At 40.6% G+C, this 25,833-nt stretch overlaps 1 protein-coding gene across 2 annotated transcripts in view; it reads right to left on the reverse strand.

Annotated features, from left to right (window-relative positions):
- Positions 1–25,150, reverse strand: part of LOC102382794 — a 48,941-nt gene extending 23,791 nt beyond the window's left edge. Inside the window, exons 1-7 of one of the 2 annotated variants that reach the window (XM_025198354.1) lie at positions 25,115–25,150; positions 24,846–24,936; positions 21,670–21,841; positions 20,464–20,578; positions 19,739–19,815; positions 17,998–18,097; positions 16,230–16,329 (exon numbers count right to left, since the gene is read on the reverse strand). In XM_025198354.1, coding sequence (XP_025054139.1) covers positions 16,230–16,329; positions 17,998–18,097; positions 19,739–19,815; positions 20,464–20,578; positions 21,670–21,739 — 462 coding nt within the window. In that variant the 5' untranslated portion in view covers positions 21,740–21,841; positions 24,846–24,936; positions 25,115–25,150. Of the gene's footprint in view, positions 1–12,245; positions 12,343–14,549; positions 14,621–16,229; positions 16,330–17,997; positions 18,098–19,738; positions 19,816–20,463; positions 20,579–21,669; positions 21,842–24,845; positions 24,937–25,114 lie in introns of those variants that run through there. The other variant, XM_025198353.1, reaches the window with a different exon arrangement.
- Between the last annotated feature and the right edge of the window lie 683 nt (positions 25,151–25,833).

Here is a 25,833-nt window from a genome sequence, read left to right on the forward strand (position 1 = left end):
CTCATGCAAGAAGTACTATTCTTGCCTGAAGTAAAACTTCAGAAGTAAAGTAAACACTGAGTGGTATAATTAGGAAAGGATTCTTAACACAGTGCTTTCCTTTAGGTTCAAGCTATGTCCTGAATAGAAGCTTATTGATAAATATCACATCTTTTATCACTTGTTTGCCTCCCTCCCCACTACATCCCTGCCCCTCCTCCCCCCCTGCCACCCAAAGATAAGCAAATATCATTAAGATTCACATATGGATACTGAATTATATTAACACCATGGACGTAAAGTTTTAAGGGGCTCCAAACAGTTTTATCTAATTTCCTTTTGCTCATCTATAAATACAGGTTTTGATCAGTGTTCTGAAGAGTTGTTTAATGCAGTGGGTGACAAATGGTCTAAATTTAAAGTACAGAAGCAGTCAATTCAAATAGCCAGCGCCTTCTACCGGAAGAGTAAATAGACAAGGTGAAGGCGAGGATGAGGATGATACCAGTTACTGCTGACCTTCATCCCTGAGCAAGTGCAGGGGCATTTGTAAATGTACTGCCACGTGGACACCAGTAGCAGAATAGATCAGGATTTTTTCCAATGAAACAGGTTTTTAAAATGAAAAACGTTGATTCCCTAAAACCAAAGTTGTTTACAGGAAAAATATGCAACAGCTTTTACAGGAATAGAATTTTTGGTTAATATGAGAGAGAGAGAGGAACTGAGACATGTCAAAATAGTGACCACCAATCACATGGTGGTAAAAGCACTTGTTGGAGATTCAGGTGACCATGCTTTAAATTCCTGTTTTGCCTGATTTGGCTAAGGGACTCACACCTCAGTCTTACACATCACAAATAAATGCCCTAAAGCTAGACTGCTGGCTAGTCTAGGATGGGTTGAACAGGGATTTGAATCTGGGTTTTCTGCATCCCAGGTGAGTGCTTTAACCACTGGGATATTGGTTATTCAGAGGTGGGTGTGTCAGTCACTTTCTTTTTCAGACTTCACCCCAGACAAATACGACAACCTCAAGGGTCTTGGATATATCCTGATGCGGAATGCAAATATTTTTAAAATAACAAACTTTTGTGGGGTGGGACAGCTATTTGTCACTCAGCTCCAAGAAACAGTAAACCATTATGCCCTTCATTTCTCCATCTTGTTTTTCCTCTCCCCACATAGGAAATAGGACTCAGGGGAGTTATACAGATTCCAGGTTGCATTTTTCTGAGGCACAACCTGGTAACACCCTGAGTGAGTACAACTTGTGTGTTCCCTTTGCTCAAGGCTGTGCCTAAAGTCACAAAATAGCCCTGGCATTGTTGTAAGTGGTTATTGCACAGATTTTCCAACAAGGCAGAACAGACATTAAAACAAATGGTTCCAGGAGTTACCCCACTGTGCCAAAACAAAATTGTGAATTTCCTCATCTTCATAAGCCTTTTATCCCACTCATAACATTCTTTCATCACCTTTTTTCATTCTAGATTTTCCCTTTGGTTAAACAGCTTCAGAAATTTGAACTACCAGATGATGTTATGCAACTCATTTTTATCTGCCTGTTTCTCAACTGCTCCAGAAAGTCAAATCCTGCAATGGGCAAAGAGATCATTACAACTTAGAGTTTCTAGACAGCTACCCTTGCATTGACCCTTACGATTAAATAGAAACACTGCTCCTTGAAGGAAGTGAATCCATTGCGAGCAGGTCATCCTATTATGGCCCTAGGAGGACACATTGATAGGCATATTATATAAATAAAGGTATGATCCTTATCTTCTAATCTAAACACTGGATTTCATAATTCTTAAGGGCCAGATTCTGCCACTGTTAACCCATTGATTATGTTGGACATAACATGGCTTAAGGATCCTCACAGGAGGAGTGAGTCTGGCAGAATTTGACTCTGATCCAGCTCTTCAAAGCTATGTAGGCACTATTCCCATTGATCTGGGATTTACCTAGGATCCCATTGATCTGGGCACCTGATAGAAAGATTGGGTGCTAAATTAAATCAAGAGCACAACTAATTGTTTGATTCCTTGGTGAGTAGAAATAAATAAAGGGGGTTGAAAAAGACATCCACAGACAAGAAGCATGATAAGTGTCATGTGCCCCCATGTAAAGCATAATATAAGAGGCAATTTGCAGCACTTTTTTGTTAGCCACTTTATATTTGTATTAGTTTTTTAAGATATGCCTAATATTTAAAGATTTAGTACTGTAGTGTATTGTCTCATATATCACATGCCCCCGAATAAATTATGTACCTTTTATTTGGGAAGACAGAGTGAAGAAAAAAAATTGCCAGAGTCAGGGCTGAATCCTGACTGAAGGGGATCCTGATCTTTGCTGCTCAGTCAAAAGCTACAGTTCTAACCCCCTCACAGCCACTGACATACTGGAATGAAGAATGCACTCTGCAGCATCACAGTTAGTTTTAACTGTTTCACAGCTGCTACTGAGTTGGCAGCAGCTGCAAGAGGGTCAAAACCAACTGTAATGCTACAAAGTGCACTCTGCCCCTTCCTCTTTGCAGCCATGGAAAGAAGGAGCACCCCTGCAGTCATTTCAGAGTCGCTATGTTTCTATTCCAGTGCAGAAATCAGCTTTTCTGCTTAAGAGACGCATCCCAGTTTTGGTGGGGGTGAGTGAGAGAGGTGATTTTTGGGAAAGGATGCATCTGGCATGCAAGTAAATATAATATTTGGTGGGTTGTGATTGGAAAGGCACTATGGTGTTTCTAAAGGAGAGTTGCCCAAAAATGAGAGGGAAAGAAAACAGAAATTAGTCAAGGAATTCAAACAAACATGTGGTCCCAGCGCAGGGGAGAAAGAGGGAGAATGTTTTGACAGTAGCATTCTGGATAGGAAGGGTGAAAGAGATGATAGTGACACATGTAGGCAGATTATTCCCTAGTGGGTGCAGAACAGTAAAGACAGTAAAACCTGAGTTGAGTGCAATTCTGAGCCTCCCACAGAGATCTCTAAAGACTTGCTTTTGAAGAATGAGCAGAAATAAAATCCAGGGAAGCACTATAGCAACAATCTCCAGGGATACTGTGGCAAATCTGAAACATGTTGATCCAGACGAATTACAAACCACAGAGTGGGATGACAGATATGGAGACAGTTTGTGAAAAGCCAAACATGAGTACCTAGTAATACCTATGGTATGCAAATACAGCACATCTGCACCAGAACCAAACAAAGCTTTTTTTTAAAAATGAGCTATTGCATTCCATAGAAATGGGTATAACAAAAGAACATGGATACATAGAAATGTCAATAAACAAGAAAGTGCACAGCATGTGTGAGGGATAAGCAGGTTGGTATGACCATCTTAGTAAAATGAAAGGGACAGAACTAGTCAGAAAGCTTAAACTGAAACAAGTGTTCAGTGGATTATAAATAGAAAATACATTACATCCAGCTATTAAAACAATGTCATTATGTGCGAAGCAAGTTACATCATATTTTGATTTGACTCTTGTAGAAATGGTTTAATGTTATTATATTCATGTTGGTGGGGTGGAAAACAGGACTAGAAAAGGAAGGTCATGTCTACACTATGTTAGACCACTGGAGAGTACTGCCATAGAGACACATCCCACTCATCAACATGTCAAGCGCTAGGAAAAAAAAAGCCAGCCTTTAAAGCAGTGCTGGGCACCTAGGGGCCCCAGATGCTTAGGTTTCCCCCTAGATGCCTAGGGAGACCCCCTCATACCTAGGTTCAATCTTACCAGGTACATGATTAGTATGCCTCAATTTTGACCCAGTTCTCATTCACTCACTGGCAGGTCACAGTGAGCAATATAAAGCAAAAAAGATGACTTATTTGTGTATACTAAAATATGCAAATAAATGTGCAAATAAGCCATCTTATTTACTTTATATTGCTCACTAACTTGCTAGTAGTGAGTGAGAACTAGGTCACACACCTCCACAGGAACAGCACCAGAAGGGAAATTGGTTGGAGGCCCCCCCCAATCCTCTTTATGTCTAGGGCCCCAAAACATCATAATCCATCTCTGAGCAAGATGCAGATTCAGAGCCTGAGAGCAGCACTTAGTACTCCCTGGGTGAATGACAAAAAAGGACATGTTGCATTTTTTTCAGCAAGAGCAATTGAAGATGGTATGTTTTCATGACTCTGGTTCCTGGATGTCTATGTGGTATAGACACCCAAACAGATAGCAGAGAGGGAGTCAGAAATGATATCGAGACAGGCACTACTTAGTTTTGTTCCCTTTACCATTGACTACTTTTGTAGCCTTGGGCAAATCACTCCTCATACATCTACTTCAAACATTGTGTCTACTTCAAATGTTTTCTGTAACTTCCATAATTCATGCTGGTATTTGAAGATTTCCTAGTTAGCATTGGTACACTGATTAAACATGTGAAGTGTTGTAGTACTAAGTACTAGGTGACACAGTGGCTGCATCAAGATAAGATGCTACTGTGCATTTATTTAGTACTTGTATAAACAAATACTAAATAAACGCACAGTATTCAGAGTTACTGTGCAGTGGTGTGATGCTACTGTGCAGTAGTCTCGCATCATAGTTTTTGCCATGCAATGCTACTGCATAGCAGTATCAGGCTACTGTGTAGTTAGCATCTTGTGTAGATGCTCCCAGTTTTATGTGAATCAGAATAAACTTTTCCATTATATATGGCTTTTTCATCACTTTGTATTTAGCCTATACTGCTCATGGGCCTCCTGTTTATTTTCCTCTGAGCTTTCCAGTTGTGTGCAATTCCTGACTAACATGTATATACTTAAATGTTCTACTGCAGCATAGATGTAGATCAAGAGTGGATATCTTTACTTATGTTGAGCAGTATCTGACTCCATGAGTGAAGTCATGGCAGGAATTAGCATTTTTTGTGAGGCAAAGGATCAGAATTTGGTTCCTAGAGTCTAATCCTACTGTGGCAAATGGTGTCTCCTTGCTGATAGTGAGTTTCAAATTCCTGCTTCTTGCATTAGGGTGGAGAAATCTCATACAACCTTCGATGAAGTAGAAATTTACCCCCCAAAATCACATCAATCAACCTTGCCATTAAATAAACATTCCAGTGGTCCATGCATCAGCCCTTCATCTGGGATCATCTTTCCCTTGGGGTCTGGCTTATTCTTGGATGAGATTCAGGCTCAAGGACAGCCAAGGCCAACAGGTCACTGTCTGCCCATTCTTCACCATGAATCTCAGCATGCCATCTTCCTGCAGCAAGATGCACCTTCTCTGTCCATACATTGGTTTTGTAATGCATTCCCATCATCCAATCAAGGAAAACCTTGCATCAGGAAGTATAAGTGAGATTTCCATCCAGCTCTCTAGCTCCCAAGAGGTCAACTCTCATAACCCATTTGATCAGCAATGCAGAAGCAGGACCGTCTTCCGCAGCACTGTGTCTTGCAGGGCTCCACAAATCCACCTCAGTAAAACTCTACTAAAGTGCAGTTACTTCCTAATCAGATGGCAAGTAGTAATTCATCTTGTATATAATTCATCTTGTATATATTCTCATGATTAATTCTATCAAAAATTAGGAGCAATTTCCCTTAATCTGAATGCAGGTTATCCAAAAGTTAAAGACAGAACCAAAAAGGTTATTAGACACCTAAATCCTATTTATGTACTTACACTCCCATTTATTCCAATTCCTGATGATTTGAATTAAACAAGAGCTAGGCACCTAATAACTTTTTGACCTTGGGGCATGTTTACAGCACCCCCTGGATGCAAAGCTGTGAAGAATCATCCATGCACTCTGTGTGTGCCAGATCCCAGAAACGAACATCTTAGAGCAGTACTGAGCACATCTCAATGAGCATTTGCGCCACGCTTTTTGGATTGGATCACAATGCCAAGAGCCTCTGAAGACTTTTTTAAGGTCCACAAAGTACATAAAAATCCCCTTCCTTCCCCTTCCTTCTCTAAGACACATCGCCTTCCCTCCCATTTCCCCATCCCTGCCAGCTCAGAGGCACATCCCCTCCTCTCCTCTTTTCCCCTCATCTCCCACCTGCTGCTACTGCTTTCCTTGCTATCCTGGGGCCAGGAAAGCTTAAAAGCTGGTCCTGTGCTCCAGCCAGGCTGCTCAGGGTGGGCTTAACTGGGAACATTGACAGCAGCAGAGGCAATAGGAAGGGGAGATTTTCTGTACCCTGCTCCTGCGGAGACTGGGCAGGGTGGTGGAACCTTCCCCCAGCCCATCTCTGCTGCTACAATGATCTCTGTCCCAGCTTAGAAAGCTACCTTCTAGCCCAGCTGGAGTGAGTAGGAGAATCACTGAAACTTCTTCCACCTTGGGGACAGCTTGGAAAGCAGTGGCAGCAAACAGGGAAGGGAAGGGAAGGGAAGGGAAAAGGATGTGCCTCTGAGCACAAAGGACAGTTCTTACCTGCTTTGGAAACTTTGAACAAGTTCCTAGAGGCTCCAGGCATGTTCTGCCCACATCCAGGGCATGGAACACAGGGAATAAGACTGGGAGTGGTTCGTGTAGCCACCCCTACAGCATGGGTAGCTGCTCCTCCACCCCACTTCACCAAATCCTGGCTCCACCCCAGGCATGCCTGAGGCAGAAAGCCAATGTGTGACAGTGGGTGCCCAATTAATTCCTCATTTTAGGGAGTTGGCACATGCAGAGCAGGAGTTGGGTCAGCAAATCAGAAAAGGTCTCCCTCCAGTTGGCTTCTTCATCATCTGTATCAAAAAGTTGTTCCCAATATAATTGAAGAACTTGTTGACATCTTTCTGCACTGTTATGTTACCAATCCTGCAGGTACCTTGGTAGTTAAAGTCCTTCATCCACACCAGGCTCTATGATTTGCTTGCTTTAGTTAGCTGTATAAAGAAATGTCATCTACCTCCTTTTTCGAGTTTTATAGTCTGTAATAGACATGCATCATAATGTCATTTTTGCTATTTTCCCATTTTAACTTAAGGAGAGAAAAAGGTCTACCTCCCACTTCATTCTGGACCTCAGAACAAATAAATATCTTTAATCTACAAAGCAACACCTATCTTTCCCCGAACAAGGTATACCTCTCTATGTAACTGTTTCAGTCATGTGTGTCAAGTCATGCCAATTAACCCATACTTTCTTCTTTCTTATTCCCCATTATTCTTACATTAGTATGTAAGACTGTCAGATGACTTGCTGATTGTACTCTACTAGTAATTTCCTTCTTATGTTTCCTTAAGATTCCACATATTTCTTCTTCTTGCTAGGCCCTTGTTTAGGCCGTTGCTCTTTACTTACCAGGTGCTTTTGTCTCCATCCTTCTTTCTTCCCTATTGAAACTAGTTTAAAGCCCTTCTTACAAGGTTAGCAAATCTGTATCTGTTTTGATATCTATTTGATATAATTTTCTTTAAAACCAAATATACTATATAATCTGATATCTTGGTTGTTACCATACTATCTTGATACCATTTCTATTGCATGCTATGTTTTTCAGCTTTAGATGTTTGTAAAATCTATAGAGTTGAAAAAAATGGAATATTATAAGTTAATTTCCCCATAACTTCACTATCTACAAAAGTAAGCACTTGCTCCCTTATTTCTGAATAGATGTCCTCTTCATTTCTATCTTTTGAAATATTATTGATACGAATCTCCACAGTGAACAGAAGAGACCGGTCCAGGAAAGCACATGGTACTGAAATTTTAAAATGTGCTTAAATTGGAGTCAGTGGGAATTATCTTCCTATTCACTGGGACAGAATTTTCAAAGGCATCTATGAGCTACTAACAAATTCAAGAAACAATTATACACAGAGGGCAAGTAATACAGATACTGCATTCTTAGCAGCAGCTCTCAGATAGCTAAGATAGAACCTTTAACCTTTTACTTGAAAGAGATTTTTGGTTGTTTACCAAAAGGTATTTATAAATTTTGCATGGCCGCACATGTTAAGGAGATCAGTAGGTATCTGGATCTGTCTTCTCATAGAAGAAATTCTACAAGCCATTTTATAGCAAACAGGAAAGGGGAATTGGATTTTTTTTACCATGTTATTGATTGCCAAAAAGTTTTTATGGATAAACTTCTGAAGAGTTTCTTTACATAAATGAATGCTCCAATTTTTTTTTGTGTAGATGTGATATCTTTTAATAGACCAGCTGATTAGTTGGATAAAAGTTCTTGGCCACTCATGTGGTCTAATGAAAGATATCACATGTACTCAAAAAACCTTGCCTGCCTATATCCTTAGACCAACACAGCTACACCCAACCCCCACCCCCCCAAATTGTTCTAACTTTTACGTCTGAAATTGGAACCATATATATTTAAGAGAGAAAGAATCAATGGAAGAATGTGGCACTATATTTTTTACATTTGGTGTAAATTGGCAATGTCCCACTGACTTCATTGGAGAGATATCAAATCAGTCTGGTTGACAAATTTACTCCTTAATGGCTGTTAAAGCAATCCAGTTAAAGTCTGAATTTGCTCCCTTTCTGACAATCTACCATATACATGGGCACATCTGAAGATGTGGATTTGTGGAGGACTGCAAAATTTATAACATAAATTGGGTTATAAATAAAATTGGGAGATCATGGCTTCCACAGGAGAATCCACAAAGATGCACAGTGCAAACCCAATTGCAGAATATGGAATTACAGAATTATTATTTTTAAAACCATTTCTAATCCAGGAATTTTTTCTAGGAAATGATCTTTAGCCTGATTTAAAGAAAAAATTGCAGATACTTATTTTGCGCACAGGATGAAGAATGAGAACACTCACTGTATATACACCGATACCAAATCAGCCACCAGTAAATAGCCATCTTCCTGATAAAGCACCTAAAGAAATACTGCTTTTATTCTTTAGCTGTTTTTTATCATTCATTCATTCATTCATTCATTCATTCATTCATTATTTTAATATCCCTCCTAGTTTATACACAGAAAGGTTTAATCCAAGTTCTCACTTAAAAAAAATTCAGAGAGGCCTCTCAATAAAAGTACACATTTTATAATAGCTTATTTTCTTCTATGTAAAGTATAGTTATGGCCTGAACAACTGTTTAAGAACTGTGCGCCCAACAACTATATGTTGTTCCTTGTGTTGTAGAGCAAAACAAACTCTTAATCCTGAACGGCCCATGCAAGTATGGAAAAACCAGTGGTGTTCTGCTAGATCAGTGGTACTCATGCTCAACCTGTTAGTACACTGGGCCAGAAGGGTAATGCCCAGTCCCTCTGTAGGCCAAATACAGCTGGTAGACCCAATCTAGTATCCAGAGCAGGCATGACAAGGCCCCATATGGCTTTGCTGAGGGGGATGGGGTGCAGCCCAGCCCCAATCTAGCCATGCGGGGAAAGGGGGCTTGGCCTGGACCTAACCCAGCCCCACGGGGAGAAGGGAGTGTGACTTGACCCTGCAGGCTGAAGGGGGCATAGCCTGGACCCATAGGGTTAGGGACAAAGGGGGGCATGGATTGGTCCCAAACCAGTTGTGCAGAGGGAAGTGGCCCAGTCCCAATCAGCTGTGTGGAGGAAAGGTTGTGATTTGGCTCTGACACACCCTGTGGGGCTTGGGATTTTGACCCCAGGGAGGAGTGGCAGTATTAACAGCAACTGCTTCTCTGCCATCAAATATCCTGACTCTTGGGGAGCCCCACAGGCCAGATTCCAAGTCTCTGTGGGTTATATTTGGTTATATTTGGCCCACAGCTTGGAGATTGAGTGCCCCTGTGCTAGATGAACAAACAACATTTTAATAGTTGACACTTGCATACAGTGATCTCAAAACACTTTAGAAAAGCCCTTAATCACTTTTATTATTGTTCTACAGATGGAAGATAGATATACAGAACACTTAAATAGTTAGCCTTAAATGACAAAGTGACCTAGTGGTATTCCTGGGAATAGTACTCAAGTCTCCTGACATACTCATTATTCCTTGTTCTAAACAGTAGATGACAATGTTGGTGTTAAAAATGTCACCTCCTATAATAAATTTCAACCAGACTGAGGTCTTGCTGTTGCTTAAGTTATAAACTCCTGAATTTAGGAATGTACAATGGAAATATTGGCACAAAGTTTTATATCTTTTTATGGGCTTTCAACCTATTACTTAATTGCAAGGTTTAGTACTCCTTGTATAGTAGACTATTAAGTTAATCTTTTATTTACTTTGATCAGTCATCTTGGGGGAAAAAAATAATTTCATTTGACTGCATTGTCAGTCAAGATACAATCAGAATCTAAAAAGATATCTACAACTGGAGTTGTCTGCAATGAAGTTTCATTTGTAAAATATAAAGATTCCAGGTTGAGCTCAAACTTAGAGTTTTGTTTTTTAAACTGTACAAAGTTGAAAGAAAAATGATTGAGAGAAAAACTATAGAATCCAAGTGACAATTTTCTAAACCACAATTACATTCTAACCAACTGCAATATTTTGATAGAATCATATAACAATTGAGTAAAGCCACATTTTTGTCAGTCTTGAACTCAATCCTTCTCTTGCTTAAGTACACAGAAATTGTTTCACTGGCCTCAGAGAAGTGAGTCCACCACCACCACCTTCTTCCTATAGGCCTGATCCAACCTTTGAAATTCACCAAGTAGGAGTGGGCCTTTTGGAAATATAGTCTAAAACATACTTTTCTGTTAGAAAAATGGAACCTAAGATTGCATCTTTCATTTGAATTAGGTCATTCTTATTGAAATAAGTTAATAAAAAGCAAAAACATTCAAAATAATTAAAATATATTGAAAGATATTATCCAATTTTGTTCTACAGTGAAATTAATATTGCATTTCTGAAAAGAGATGCTCCTGAAGGAAGCATAATTTCCTAGTGAAATGTTGGAAATCTGCAATGTTTACCGTATGCTGGAATTTATTTCTTCCTATTTGTATTCCTATACTGAAGGAACCATTTAATAAGTGGTATTTGGCTCTATGACCTGTACTTTCCAAAACAGGCTTTTGGCATCACAAACCTAATGGGGTATTTAGAATAAAATCTTCAAATATCTAAACTAAAATATCTGTCTTAAAAGCATTTACATTTATCACAATAATAGTTCTGTTTGTACTGCATACTCAGCTGAGCTATGAGACTAGCACTTTAAATATAGTATCTTTATCTGTCGCATTATGCCTGTAAACCTTCAGCTGGTTCAAGCTGGTTGAAGGCTGCTGCTTTAGCCTACTTGGATAGCTATTTTTATTTACATTGCCATGGTTTACAACAGTAACGGCCTGCAGGTTCAAGTGTCGTGGTATTGTTTAGTGATTAGAGCATGGTTTTGGGAATTAGCATCCTAATTCTGGGAATTAGGTTCTAATGCAACCTTTGTCATTGACTCAGCATATGACCCAGGGCGAGTAATTTATACTGGCTGCTTCAGTTTCACAACTGATAAAATATTTATTCACTTCATGGATGTAAGGTGTGATTAATTAATAGCTGTAAAGTGTTTTGAGGCTTTGTAAAGAAATACAATGTGTGGTACAAATTCAGTGCGCCTCTGGAGGTACCCATAATGCCCCTCAGTGGCGTAAAGGGGGAGAACTGTGTCCAACCATGCTGCCATGGAAATCTACTTTAATTCCAATTTCTTAGTTTTAACATGGAGATCAGGCTTTGGCACTCAATACTTTTTTCCTGCTCCAAAAGCAACAGCAGCCACTGTCTTTTTCAAATTTAACAAATGAAATACTGACTACATAATTTGCTGGCATCTATAAAACAGCATATACAGTCAAAACAGAAAGTTTTGCTCCTTTGTATGTTGCTAAGGAGATGCATACAAAAGACTCTTGCAGAAGACATTTTTAGTAGTTAGTTTAAAGGTTGATGATTTATGTGATAATGAAGAAAGACTTATAAAATAACCAGAGATCAATTTCAGTTTAACTATTCAGCTTTCAAATATTTCAATAGTGAATGCTGGAAATTTTTCATCAATGGAGAAAAGAAAATGGCCAGCAAAATGTAGCACCCAAAGTTAGAAGTAATTTGCATGTGCCATTATATTAGAAAAGCAAAAATATTCCATCAGAACAGGAAAAGATTTGTGTGTTTTCTGAAGTTTTAGTGTATTTATACTGAAGTCTCCTCAGCTTTCCCTGTCCCCGAAGCCAAAAGAGATTCTATCACCAAGTACATTCTTTTTTAGATTTAGCAGCTTGACTTGCATGAGAGGTTAGAGCTCAGCAAAAATGAATGGGGGGGGGGGGGGGGGGGAGAGGTAAACAAACAAAAACCCCCCTGACCTCCAAACCCAATTGCTCCATGGTAAGCTGAACTCCTCTTTCAAGTGATGTTTCTTGATTAATCTTAGTTCTTTTATCCTTTTCATACCCAGGTTGTCTGGAAGTTGTTTGTTATGAAATATGAGGCAGAAATGATATAGGCTAGGTGCAGACATTCAAAAAGCCCAAGGCAGAATCATTCTAAGTTATGCTGTGGCAGACCAATGGGGAGGAGGGGAGGGGAGGGGCCTGGTCTCTGGGTGTCAGCCTATGTGACCAGGGCCGGCCCATCCTATCTATGGAACCTGTGGCCGTGGGGGGCCCCAAAGAGCTGGGTGGTGGCTGTGTTTGTTGTGTAACTTGCCTGCCTGCTCCATGGGTTGGGTGTTTACTTACCTGTTTCGGGAGGAAATTCCGGCTACCACCCCTCCCCCCATGTGTGCCAGGACTTTCATTTCCTTCCTGGCCAAAGCAGAAAACCAAACAGGGCCAGGGCGGGAGACTTTAAGTATTGCTATGAGAAGTGGGGGGGGCACAAATGCAAGCATTAGCCCCTGGGTGCCAGAGACCCACGTTACGTCACTGAAGTTATATGATTTTCTGTAAGTAGTGTAGTTTAGATCAGTAGTGAACAGAACACACATTTGCCCTTGACATAGAGGAGGTGGGAGGGGCAAATATTAGACGGGGCTCTGCCATTTTTAAATGAGTCTGTGTGCTCCAAACTTCTGTTCTGTTACAAGTATAGGTCAGTTTCCAATCACTTACACTGGTAAAAATGTAATGTCTGTACCTGGCCAAAAATGTTTATGACCTGCCAAACATCATATTCTGCCAGGGTTCAGGTTATCTTGGCTCACACTGATTGTATTTTCAGTGCAAAAATATTCAGCCAGTCATGAGATCCCATAGCCAGTTCTGGCAATGCAGTGGGATATACCCTGCTCACATTTACACTAGTGAAAACCCACTGAAGTCAGGGGAGGTTGCACTGCATAAGAGAACAGAATGCAGCCTACTTGCTTGCATCAAATAAACTTTGAATAAGCACATGGGTCAATAACTAAACAGCATCATTTGGAGGTTTGGGATGTGAGGTTTGTTTTGGGCTAATCTTTAATGTAAACACTTTCAAGACTGCTAGATATATTTTGCCTATTGATGTTGTGAAATGCATTTTAGGAAAGTACAACAGGTTGTATCTAGGGCTGTGTGAAGCAGGTCCTATTCGATTTAGATTCAGCCTGAATTGGGGACAGTGATTTGATTTGTTGATTTGGATCACTGTCCCTGATTCGATTCAGCCAAATCCAAATTTGAAGATTTGATGCTGATTCGGAGAATCAGCGATTTGGCCATAGACACAGCTTTAAATGTTTTTTTTACATACCTTGAGGTACCAGAATGGCTTGTGAATGCTGTGATGCTGGGGTGCATGGAGCATTCCACAGGAGTGCAGGGATGCTCCATGTGCTCAGTGGCGAACCCGGAAGTGGACCGGAAGTATTTCTGATCCAATGCCGGGTCCGTTGGGGAGCGTGCAGGGGGCCCCCCATGCCCCTTTGGCTCAGCGATCAGCCATGGGGGGACCCTGGGTGCCCCCCCAGACCCAGGAGGCACTAGTTGCCTAGCCAGGGGGATATGCGGGGGCCCCCTGCATGCTCCCCGACGGACACAGAAGTGCTTCTGGTCCACTTCCGGGTCTGCTGCCAAGCGCACTGGGGACACTCCACGTGCTTCTGTGGGATACTCCATGCACCCCAGCATCACAAGGTTCATGAGCCGCCTGCTACCTAAAGGCATGTAGAAAAAACATTTAAAGCTGCATCTATGTCTGAATCGCCGATTCTTTCCGAATCTCTCCAAATCGACTTAGAGGGTTCCGATTTGATTCAGAGAGATTATAGGGTCCTCCGATTTGATTTGGATTCAGAGATTCAGCCACTGAATCAGGCCGAATCGAATCGGGGACCAAAACTTCGCACAGCCCTAGTTGTATCTGAGAGGTGGGAAAGATGCACTGAGAACACCTTGAAAGAGGATGAAAAAGGTATTTTCAACATGAACTAGCCTGATATCAAAATCTATTTGCCAGCGATAAAATGTACTGTACTGGATGTATAAGACATTGGGTTTCCCTGTAACTATAGTGGTTCTGTTTTGATGATTACTCATTTGCACAATGCAGATTGAAAGACGCTATTGTTATAATGCAATTGGATGTGCAAAGGTTTCAAGAACAACCTGTAGAAATCATGAACTGACAACAGAGCATCGAGTAGAATTCTAATTAGCCCTGAAGAATATTCTGAAGTGCAAGGATACATGCCAAGAGGCACGTGCCTTAAGTAGTCATCCATCAGTTCTTCCACTACTTCATCAAGTATGTCTTGAACCTTAAAGACAGAATATTTAGTTGTGAAAGTCTGACTAACAAATTGAAGCAGATGATTATTTTGCAGTGATAAAGAAGAAATCTTTTATGTTCAGAGACTCTTGTGAGTATATCATCCTTCATCTTATATTTGTCTGCCATTTTTTCTTCAGTTTTAGACAAGTTGACCTCAAAAATGAACAAATATCATATTTATCCTAACTTTATTCATTTAGACTAGGTACAGACAGTGCACATAAGCTAGTATAAATGATTGGAAACCTGTCTACATCTGTAACAGAAAAGAAATTCAGCACACATAGACTGGCTTGAAACTGGCAGAACCTGGTTTAAGAAAGACCTGGATGGATGTCGTATTAGACTTAATTATTTTAGATTAGAGAGGTATATTGAATTTCTGTCCCAGATCCCATAGCAAATCTCAATTTGCTGTCCTCCAGCATCCTAGGCACCCCTCTCACGGTCGCATGCTAGCCTCAGCTGGTGCTCATCTGCTCGGTGAGCACTGGGCCAGCCCCACCCCCAGGTTGTCACAGACAAGAGCCAGAAAAGTCTGTCTCCTGCCTGCATGGCAAGGTGTGGGGATGGGAGGAACAGAGCCCCCCCCTGCCACATGGACCTGGCCACACACCAGCACAGCAGAGCGGGGGCCCACATAGTGCAGTGGAGGTCTCCATTCCCCCACCCCTCCCCAACCTTCTTGACAGCTGCGGGCAGGAGCCATGGCTTAAAGCCATACACTGTCTGCAGCACTAGGAATTGGGGGTGGGCAGGTGGGGATCAGAGACCCTGCCATGTCCCCCCCCCAGCTTGCGGTGTCAGGGCTGGCAGGTGTTGGTCCCGGTCTGTGCAATGCGGGGGGCTCTGCTCCCCCCATCCCTGGTTCCCAGCACACAGCTCCAAGCCATGGCTCCTGGCTGCAGCTGTCAGGAGGATAGGGTGGGGGGCAAGGGAAAAGAATGGAGCCCCCCACCATACAGGCCCAGCCCTGAGCTAGCACCACCCCCCTGGTTCCCAGCATGGGGGAGGGACAGCTGTACGGCTCCAGCGCTGGCATCCCAGACCCAAGTCAGCATAGCTGGGGTGACGCTGCACAGTGGGGGCCCCTGTTCCTCCCCTCAGCCTGCTTCTGGAAGCCAACAGTTGGTTGGGGGTGGGGCTGCGCTGCCCAATCAGTGGTGACTGGCTTCTCAGCCAGCAGGCTGCTGGGAAACAGGTGAGAGCGACCCAAGCCTGCTGGCCTCCTCCAGTGCAAGCTGCTGCTGTGCCCTAGTGATGAACATGAGTTCTCTTCACTCCTGAACTAATCTAGGGTGCTTAGAAAAAGCTGCAAAAGTTAGTGCAAGTCTGCCTTGGGCTTTTCGAAACTCTGTACCTTGCCTTAGCTTCCATCTATCATTTCTCCTGAAACAATGCACCTTACTAATGATGAACCCAAACTCCAACATTTATCAATGGATGCAGATCTGAATCTGAGCTCTCTGAAAGTATTCAGATAACTGTTTTGATTCAAAGCCATCTCTAATCTGAAGCCTCTCAAATAGAATCAAAGGCAGGGGTTGCTCATATTGCACAAAATAAAAATGGCACTAGAAATTCAAAGCACATACCATTTTCATGTCTCGTAGTTGATAGGGCTCAGCACCAACTGTCAAGGACTCTCCGATATAAGGCCTTAGCTTCTTCTCCCTTTCCATATAAAGCTCCCCCCTGTACAACAATATAAAATTAATTATATAGGTTTGCTTCACTTTATCAAAAGTATCAAAATGGGTCTTCCTGTTGTTTATCTTAAATGGTTCTTTTCTTTCCATTTTAATAAAGAACCAATAGTCTGTCTATAGCTAGCTCTGGTACTAGAAGTGGTCTAGCTGCATTAGCATAGCACTCCAATGAGGCTAATATACCCTGCTTCTCAGAGTATATTTACCCTTCTCAGCAGGCATAATTAGTCTGGGCAGAGCACTTTACTAATGCAGCTAGACTGTTTCCAGAACGAGTTACCTCATTCAGAGCTAACTTGTCTAGCTCTACAAGGCACTGAATTGTGCTGTACTGAATTACCCTAGGTATCATTGTATTTATAGAGTAAACAAAATAAATTAATCTAAATCCAAACACTTGTTCCTGCTAAAATATCTATTACCAGCTTTTGGAAAAGAATAGTTGTTCTTTTCCAAAAGTTGTTCAATATTTTTGGAAAAGAATAGAAAACATTGCCAGTGCCAAATGGAAATAGATCATATAATCATGAAAGTCAGAGAAGGAAAACTAGTTATTAGATCATTCAATCCGTTCTCCTGCCAGTCTAGGACATCTCACTTTAATACGCCTTCTAGCATTTTGTTCAGTACCAAGCAGTGGGTTTTTTGTGAAATTATTGTATAATTAGCTGACATATTTCATTGTACTGTCACACTGGGCACATCTACACAAGATACTTTACTGCACACTAGACTAATCTAATGTGCAGTAAAGAATTACCATCACAGGCACCAACTTTTATGTTTGCTGGAGCGGGGCCTAAAATGATTGGCATATAGCAAGTTTTACGCATTTCAAGTGACAGCCCTCTCTTGAGGGGGGCCAGGGTCCTCAGGCCTCCCATGTACTCAGCACCATGATTACCATGTGTACAGCAATTACTGCACAGATTAGCTGATGTGCCATTTTATAGTACCTGTAGATACAGGTACTGGAAATTGCTACATTAAACTAATGCACCAAAGTTCAAGTGTAGACATGGACTGGATTGCTCTTAGTCATCTTAGGCAGTGGGGGGCCACAGGGAGCAAGGAGAGCTATCTCGGTTCAGTGGGATGCTGGCTGCCAGCCACATGGAGATCAGGACCTGTTCTGATCTCCATGGGTCAGGGAGAGCTGTCCTGGCTGTCAGGCAGCTGCCTCCCAGCCATGTAGAGATCAGAACCCAGCAGCAGCTGGGACAGCTTTCCCCAACCCTGCAGAGGTCAGGACCAGCCCCCCATGCCTCCTGCTAGCCCAGAGCTCCCCCTGGCTGCTGCAGTCAGGGCAGAGCAAAGCAGAAGCAACCCTAGACTGAATTGCTCCTGTTGGGATCAAATTTGTTCCCGACAGGTTCACATTCAGGTGCATGTAGAGGCACCATTTAATGCATCTGAATTTTCTGTGCAGAAAATTCAGGTGCATTAATTGCACATGTAGACATGCCCACTGAGGCCAAAATCATCTTGTTACCAGGATAATTTTTAAAAATCTATGCACAGGGTGTGGCTGTGGGATTGTGCCATTGTTATTCAGTCAAGATGTATCAAAAAACCATAAGGTTTTAGGAAAGCCTTCAATAAATGTAACACCACAATTTTTATTTCAAAAAAGAAAAATCAAGTGTCTATCTACCTGAGGTTCTGGCCTCTGGCCTCTAGTTCAGGCAGATTTTCCACTGTGGAGTGAATTCGACTCTGGAGAGTACCTTTATTTTCCCTGTCTTGATAAGACACTTTAAACATCAAAAGCACAAAATAAACTATTAGAGGGACTTTAACCTTCTGCACTGTCATAAAAATGTGCACACAGAGGTTTCTCAGAAGTTCAGCCATGAGATTCTTTAAAAAAATTATCTGAATTCACTGTTTGTTAAACATACCAGTTTAGTAGCCCTTAAGACTTACAGCCTTTACTCATAGACATTAATCTACTGAAGTTTCATCATATTATAAAGGTATAGCAGCTGTGACATAGAGGGACCATTTCTGGAGGGGAAGAGACTCTCTAAACTAAGATTGGTGCTTCTGCTGAGGCTGTAAATAAACATGCCAATCAGGACCCATTGTGGCAGGATTTTTGAAAGTTTTAATCTCATCTGTTGGGAAACTAGACTGACTGATACATTATTTCATCTAAGGTAAAAATATAACCAGGGATAATAGTAGCTTGTAGAAACCTGTGGCCTGTGCTGCATTTTACCTGGCAGAGTAGAGGTGAAGATTCTTTAATCCATTACAAATCCCTGGAGTCATCCAGACCCTATAACCTAACAACTTGATAGTGACTTATGCATATATTCAAAAGGTGATTACAAAGTTGTTCAGTCTGAGCCCTATTCTACCATGCAAGGGAGTATGAAGCATACCACTCTCCTTGCATTCCTGGAGCCTGTGTGGGAGACAGCAGGGGCTATTGGGCTGCTCCTCTCACCCAGTTTCCTACTTCTGCTCCTGGGGCAGTCTCTGGAGTGACTGACTCCAGCGTGCTGGTTTTATTCACTAAAAGCATTACAAAAAGGGAAGCAACTATGTAAGTCAAAGGCTAGAAACAGCTGATCAGGAGTCTTTTGTTAAAATGCGTTTCTGTTGAAAAATGCAGTTTTAGTTTTTTAGAAATTTTCTGCTGGGAAATGTAATATTGTTTTTTAAAAATGTATTTTTTCCTTTGATAAAACAGAATGAATTATTGTGTTTGAGGTTGGTTTGACCTAAATTGGAATATTTCCTTTTGTTTTGTAACTGACCTACAACATTTTTTTTCCAAATCAGTTCCACAAAGCATTAAACTGCATTTCCCTAGCAGCTCCCTGGGAGCTTTTAACTTTCCCTGGGCCAGCCAATTATCCTCATCAGCTGGCCCAGTCTTTCTAAGCAGGCCTGCAATTATTTTCTTACTGCCTATAGCTGGGCTGTAGCCTTTGAGGCATGTAGTGCTACAATGGGTTAAAGAGGAGGGGAGATGCAATATCCTTAGTCCCTTGTGCAGGTGTGCAATCTGAGTCTCTACCTTTCCTTTTATCATTCACTTGTCTCAACTGAATAATACTGAGCCAGATTCTGCCCTTATTTGCAACCTCATGGCAATGGGATTTAGGATAGCTGAGAGCAACTAAGGCTCTGGTCCTGCAGGTAAGTAGACATATGGTAGCTTCAGCAGGGCACTGCACATGAGCAAGATACTTCACATGTTTGAAGCACATGCACATTTGTTTGCAGGATGTGGACTTAAACAGGTATTATTTACAACATTCATATGCAGAATAAACAGCAGAAGAAAACTATTAATCCAGAAATCTCAGTCAGACTCAACATATTTGGTGTTACAGGCTGTACATAGGAAGATATAATGCAATGCAGTGTGAGTGATACCATACCTTTGCCAAACATTTTCTTTTCTAACTGTAATTTCTTAAGCACTTTCTCCAGCTGAACTTTTTCTTCATTCAGCTTTCTGAAAAGCCAAGGCAAATTACAATTTCTACCATTCTTAAGAAGTTGCATTTTATTGAACACTTTCATTATGTTGTGTGGATACAATAATGGTACTTTTCCGTTACCATTTCTAGATTGACACAGATTGACTTAAGGGGTATTTACCATAACCAATCACCTACTACTTCTGGGTGAAGAGAGTAACATTTTTTTTTTCATTTTTTATAGGTTTTTACTGTGTAGGTGTCTGCTACTGTCAGACTTCTAATCCCTTTAGAGTCTGTTTCGAAGGGTAAAAGCAAGATTAAGAGCACCAGATCTTTGGCTCAAATGATTTCTTCTATCAGGATGCCAGTAACAGACTACTCAGACTTCTTAAAGGATCAAACTATTTTCCTGGATTAGTGTGTGACCCATTTCTGCACTTACTAACTGTGGGAAGAAAGCTTAAACTTTCTCTGCTGGCCTGGGCAAATATGCTTTCTTACAAAAAGAACTTAGTCTTTTCTTGAAAAAAAATTAAGCTGATACAATTTTCTATATAGAAGTCACATAATATGTAGGTAGAGATGGTAAAGAATAAACTTCTGGGGATTTCAATATATATTAGTAAATACTTTCAGAGGTAACCTTACAGAAAGTTTGAATAAATGATTGGTGTTATTACTTTTTCATTTCATCCCTTTGTTTTTTCATCTTGTGTTGTTGTACACTTCTCCTGGCCAAGATGTTGTCAATCATTCTTTGTCTTGGGTATGACAGTACAGCATTTAACTGGCTTCCTAAAAGGGTGAGAAAAGCGTGAGTAATTTTACAGGTAGTACCCTTTTTAATAGTGTAGGCCTGATCATATATTCCTTATGCACCTGAAAACTCCTGTTGACTTTACTGAGAATGTTGAGCGCACAGAGAATGCAGGATTTGACTCTTAATATAATCTGTTTACAAGCCTATATGAAAATATAATCCAACCCCAATTTTAATCTCACTTTCACACATGTAAATCAGGAATAACTCTGTGGAAAGTCAGTGGATCAGCACAAATGGATTGCTTTCAAGTCCTATACTGCTATGCTGAATAAACACAGAACAAAAGAACGTAGCATTCCTCATGCTCAGAAACTTATATTAAAATTAACCGTTTATTCCAGAAGTGTAACAAGAGGGTTATCCACCCTATATAGTAGTGGCAGCATAGGCACTAGTGATAGCTCCATTCTTGTACCCCTCTCTAAACTGTTCCAAAAGGCCTTGTCCCAAATTTTCTATTGCATTATCCTGTTCTTATTGGGTTGCTTTTGTTGTTGCTAAAAGGTTATTCTTAAAATCTTTCCAGTTGTCAAAGATCATATTTGGGGGTCAGGCTAGATGATCTGATCAGGTCCCTCCTGACCCCAGTTACTATGAAACTATACTGTAGGCAATAGAGTAGATAATGAGGTAACAGCTCATCATTTCAGGAAAAACTGGAACATTTTCAAGGGTGACCTCCTAATGAGTATTATTTAAATGAAATTCCATAGACAAATTATGAAAAAAAATCTAAGCAGAGAATATAATAGACTGGATATTTCTGTGAAAATAACCATCGAATCTGAACTGGTACCTTTATAAAAAGCAATAATTAGCTGCTTGAGTTCAAGAAGGAACTTCCCCCCATAAGCCAGTTATTCTGGGGTTTGTTTCTTTCTTCTCCTGACACTTCTAGGGCTGGCCAGTGTAGGAAACCACACGCTGGAAGGAAGAGATGATTGGCTGATCTGATATGACAGCTTCTATGTTGGGTTTCCTGTTATTCTTCGCTCTTTCCCATGACTCTGAGTGGGGTCAGGATTCGGCCATATTGCTTGGAAGGAAATCTCCTACCACTCACCCTTCAGTAACTGCTCAGAGTACATTTGCCTCATAGACTGTATTCCTGCAGGTCCATAGAGCTTTCTCATCTCTTTGTAAAGTTCTGTTCCCCTCAAGTGCTTGTCAACTATCTTTTCAGTCTGTGAATCTTCACTGATGGAAGATGTGCTGCATTTATGAAAGTAAGGCACCTTAAAAAAAAAAAAAAAAAAAAAAAAAAAAACATAAAATCCCTGTTTTCTTCCCCTTGTGTTACCAATTTGTCAGATTTCTAGTTTGCATCTGTTTCTTAGGACAAGGAATGGTCTTTGTGTGTTTTGTAACAGCACTGAGCTCATTGCTTAACAAAATACATTCAGCTAGCAACAACTGCTTTATGTAATGATGTCAGGGTTTCTTGTATAAATAAAGGAAAGTATGATAATATAACAACAACACCCATCCCTGGCAATGTAGCAAGCTTTACATGGGCACACAACCGGAGATCTCAGCACAGCTCTACATTCTACTGTAGCTTAACCACAGAATAGTTCCCTGAGGAAAATAATTATTTTTATTTCATAGATGAAAACAATCAAGACAAGGAGAGATTGCATTATTAGCCCAATGTGGCAAAGAAATGACACATAGGCAGAACTGAAATTAGAGATGACAGATTCTCAATTCTGAGCCTGACACTTAGGTTAAGGCCCTGTGAATCCATGCGGTTGTTATATTAGAATTTGAGTGGCTTCCAGGGAGTGTGCCTATGATCTCTGAGCACTTAGAAAACTTATTGAAGTTGCCCCTAAATACCAGAATCAATTCAATACTGCTTTGTTGATTGAGGGCTGAAATGGCAGAAGCCATTATCCAAATCACAAACCTATATGGCAAACCTGGAAGTAGGTGCTGAGCCAGATGGTCTGAGAGGGTTCCTTTTGGCATCTGAATGTAAACTCAGAGGGCTGGTTGGTGTTGGAAGAGCTGTGTTTGTGTAAGAATCACAAAACACTCAGACACAGCACAAAGAAGGATGAGGAGGCTAGAGAAAGTCAAGGCAACAGCTATGTTGTAACATGGCATTTGAAAGAAAAAAAAAAAAGCTAAAATATAGCTTTTATGGGCAATGTGCTGGGATTGTGAAAACGAAAACAATTTGCTTCCTATTGTGCTCAGGAAAACAGTACATTGTGTCATTCTTTTCAAGCAATTGTGATTTTAAGGAAATACCTGACTCCATCTTCAGGATATCCACCTAGAGGAAACAACCCTCAACACCAAAGCTAACAGCTTAAATCACATTATGTATGAATGGAACTCTCATGTGTGTGTAAGAGTTGTCAAAACTGAAGAATCCCAAAATCATTTTTAAGCTACTATATACAACTAGAACTCATTCATCCAGGTAAATCATGTAGATGGAATTTCAAGTTAAATAAGCAACATCTGAATGCATGTCTGCAAATATAGTTCACTTTCAGGTGGTGTTTTTGGATAATATTTGCTTTGGATAAACAGAATTCCCCGTCTCTGTGGGGTGGGGGATGGCTGCTAACTCATGAAAGCCAGAACAACTGATTAAATATAATAGGGGAATATAATCCCTGAATGGGCCTCTCCTCTCAGTATATTGCCATAACAGGATTAATACAGTAAACCAAGCTTGATTATTCTGTTACTACATACATACTTACTTATACTTCTGCTGAAATAAGGAATTATGGAATACTGCCTATTCTTGTGATGCAATGTTAAGATTTTGTTGGTGGAGAAAAGGGTGATACAATAATTTAAGAGAGAGAGGCTAAGGAGGGAGGGTTAGAAATGATGGGGGATAAGGTCTCCCCTTCCAGCTGTCTAAAAGAACAAATCTTTTTCCTTCAGAACTGAGAAGGAACAACAAATTTTGACCCCCTTTGGAGGTAGTTCATGGAGGATTCAAGGACTGTATGCCACAAGGATTAATTGGACCTAGCTATGTCTTCGAATGATAACAGACTAAAGAAGTGATGTGCAATGTACTGTGGATAAGTAAACTTTCAGGTTATGCTGAAGTTAAGTGTTGAAGAAGAGTGCATATGCTGAAGTGATATGCTGACTGAAGTTCTGTACTAACTGCTATAGTGTACACATTTCTTCATTTCTTTTATCCTCCCTTATGTTAACAATGGAATCAGTGCTCGAGTACATAAACTATTGATGTAAACGACAGTAATGAGAGTCCTGCTTACCTTTAGGGTTTGATTTGCCAGCAAAGCCAATTTAGAGGCAGCTCAAAACCCAGCATGGTTTTGTAGTTGTTGGTCTAACCCTCTACCCAAGCCATTCATTCCCGAGCAGGAATTAAGAGTCAATATTATGATAACTTTACTGGATCACAGAATACTTTTGCTGGTTTCAAAATATAAATAGAAACACCCAGAACTGGGATTAACCACATGAGTTCCACCTAGAATTTCCTTTAGGATGCCTGTAAGGTCATCAGCTATTTCAAAGAATAGACAGACTCCCATACTCAAATCTTGGAAAGTAAAAGTCATCTTAGTGCAAACTCACTGCCTTGGCTGATCCTGGGAGAGAGAAGCTGTTTCTTAGACAGCCAGGGATCAAGTTATATAGGGTTATATTGCACAAAATCAACACCTTGAATGGCATCCAGAAGGGAATAAGGTCATCAATGCAGCTGATGAGAAACTGGTGAAACATGTTCCTCCTGGCTAACCCTACTTAACTAAAAGCCAACCACATTCTATGCAAGCCATGAGATATATTAAGGCTTAGATTGCTATTTATACAGCTGATTAGGTTTCTATGATTTTGATCCGCTTAAAGTGTGGGAAAAAAATTAAAATTAATTTCATCTTCAACTTTGAAGATGAAAAATGCCACATGTGATCATTAAATTAACTAGTGATTAAAAGTAAGATTACATATAAGCTCTTGAGTGGCATTTTCAAGCAGCAGGGCTAACTTTCATTTCATTTTCATCTAATTACAATTTGAAATCTATTTCAATGCTTAGTGTTGCACATAATAGCATAATATGCAAACACATAAGACCTACAATTCCCTATACTTAAAACCTTGTATTGTCCTTGTAAGCAATATTGTGCCAGCTTTCTATTCTCATTTATCCTCATCTGAAGCTGTAAGTATATACATAGAAACTCCAGATTTACATAGATGTAACTGAGTTTAGTCTTTATCAAATACATTGCGTGCTGGTTTAATATCTGTAGTCTAGAGCAGAGTGGGAACTGGATTTTCTGTTTTGAAGGAAGCTGCCATCTCAGGCTCTGCTATTCTGAGAAGAAACAAAAAAAAGAAACATTTGAAATTTCTGCCAAACAAAATTCTGAACAAAATTGTTGGGTTGAGCAAAGCTTTTCATTTTTCTAAACTTGAAATGTTCCACTCCAATTTTAACCTCTTTGTTTGAAATTGATGGTGATTTGGGTACTCCACTCTATGGTATGGCTTACCAATTTTTTATATCTGGGTCAGATTGTAAATTCAGATTCAAATGGGAGGCTTGATTGCTGCCCTTTATCTCCATATTAAACCACATGAGGTACACAGGCAAAACTTCTGTATGTGGCACAAGGTTAACAAAGTAGCCTTGTTTAGCTAGAATAATTTTCCATTTAAATTGAGCACCTAGGACAGAAATGACTGCTATTGAGGGCAAACCAGTTTTTCAAGTCCAAACCCTGGTGGTGGTAGCTAAGCAACAAATCACCAGCTGGGACATTTTTATCACCTGACAAGGCTGATCTGAGAGTCACCTGCCAAAGGGGACTGGATGTTAAAAAAACCCAGAGAGAATGAGAGAGAGAATATTTTGCTGACCCTTTGAGAGAAAGAAGGGAAAAGTTTGGGGAATGGGGAGTGAGGGGTGGAAGGAGAAAAAGAGAGTTACCAGGATTCAGAGGAGAAGCCAAGCACAGGAGAGGGGATTCGGGATTCCTCAGATGACTTTAAAGGGCTCTAAAGAGGCTGGGAAAGTGAGACAGAAATGCATGCAGGTGTTCTTTGTTTTGTCCAGATCTGCACACTACTTATGCTAACTAAAGTAAAATGCTGAGGTTTTGAAACCATCAGAAATCCTGTATGTTGGTTTTCTGTAGTGTGCCCCTGAAGAAATGAACCATGAACCCCCAGTACCCAAAAGGTGGCATTTGGGGGAAAGGTGTCACTGGGG

The sequence above is a fragment of the Alligator sinensis genome, unplaced genomic scaffold (assembly GCF_000455745.1).
Source record: "Alligator sinensis unplaced genomic scaffold, ASM45574v1 scaffold134_1, whole genome shotgun sequence".
In the NCBI taxonomy this organism is placed as follows: domain Eukaryota; kingdom Metazoa; phylum Chordata; order Crocodylia; family Alligatoridae; genus Alligator; species Alligator sinensis.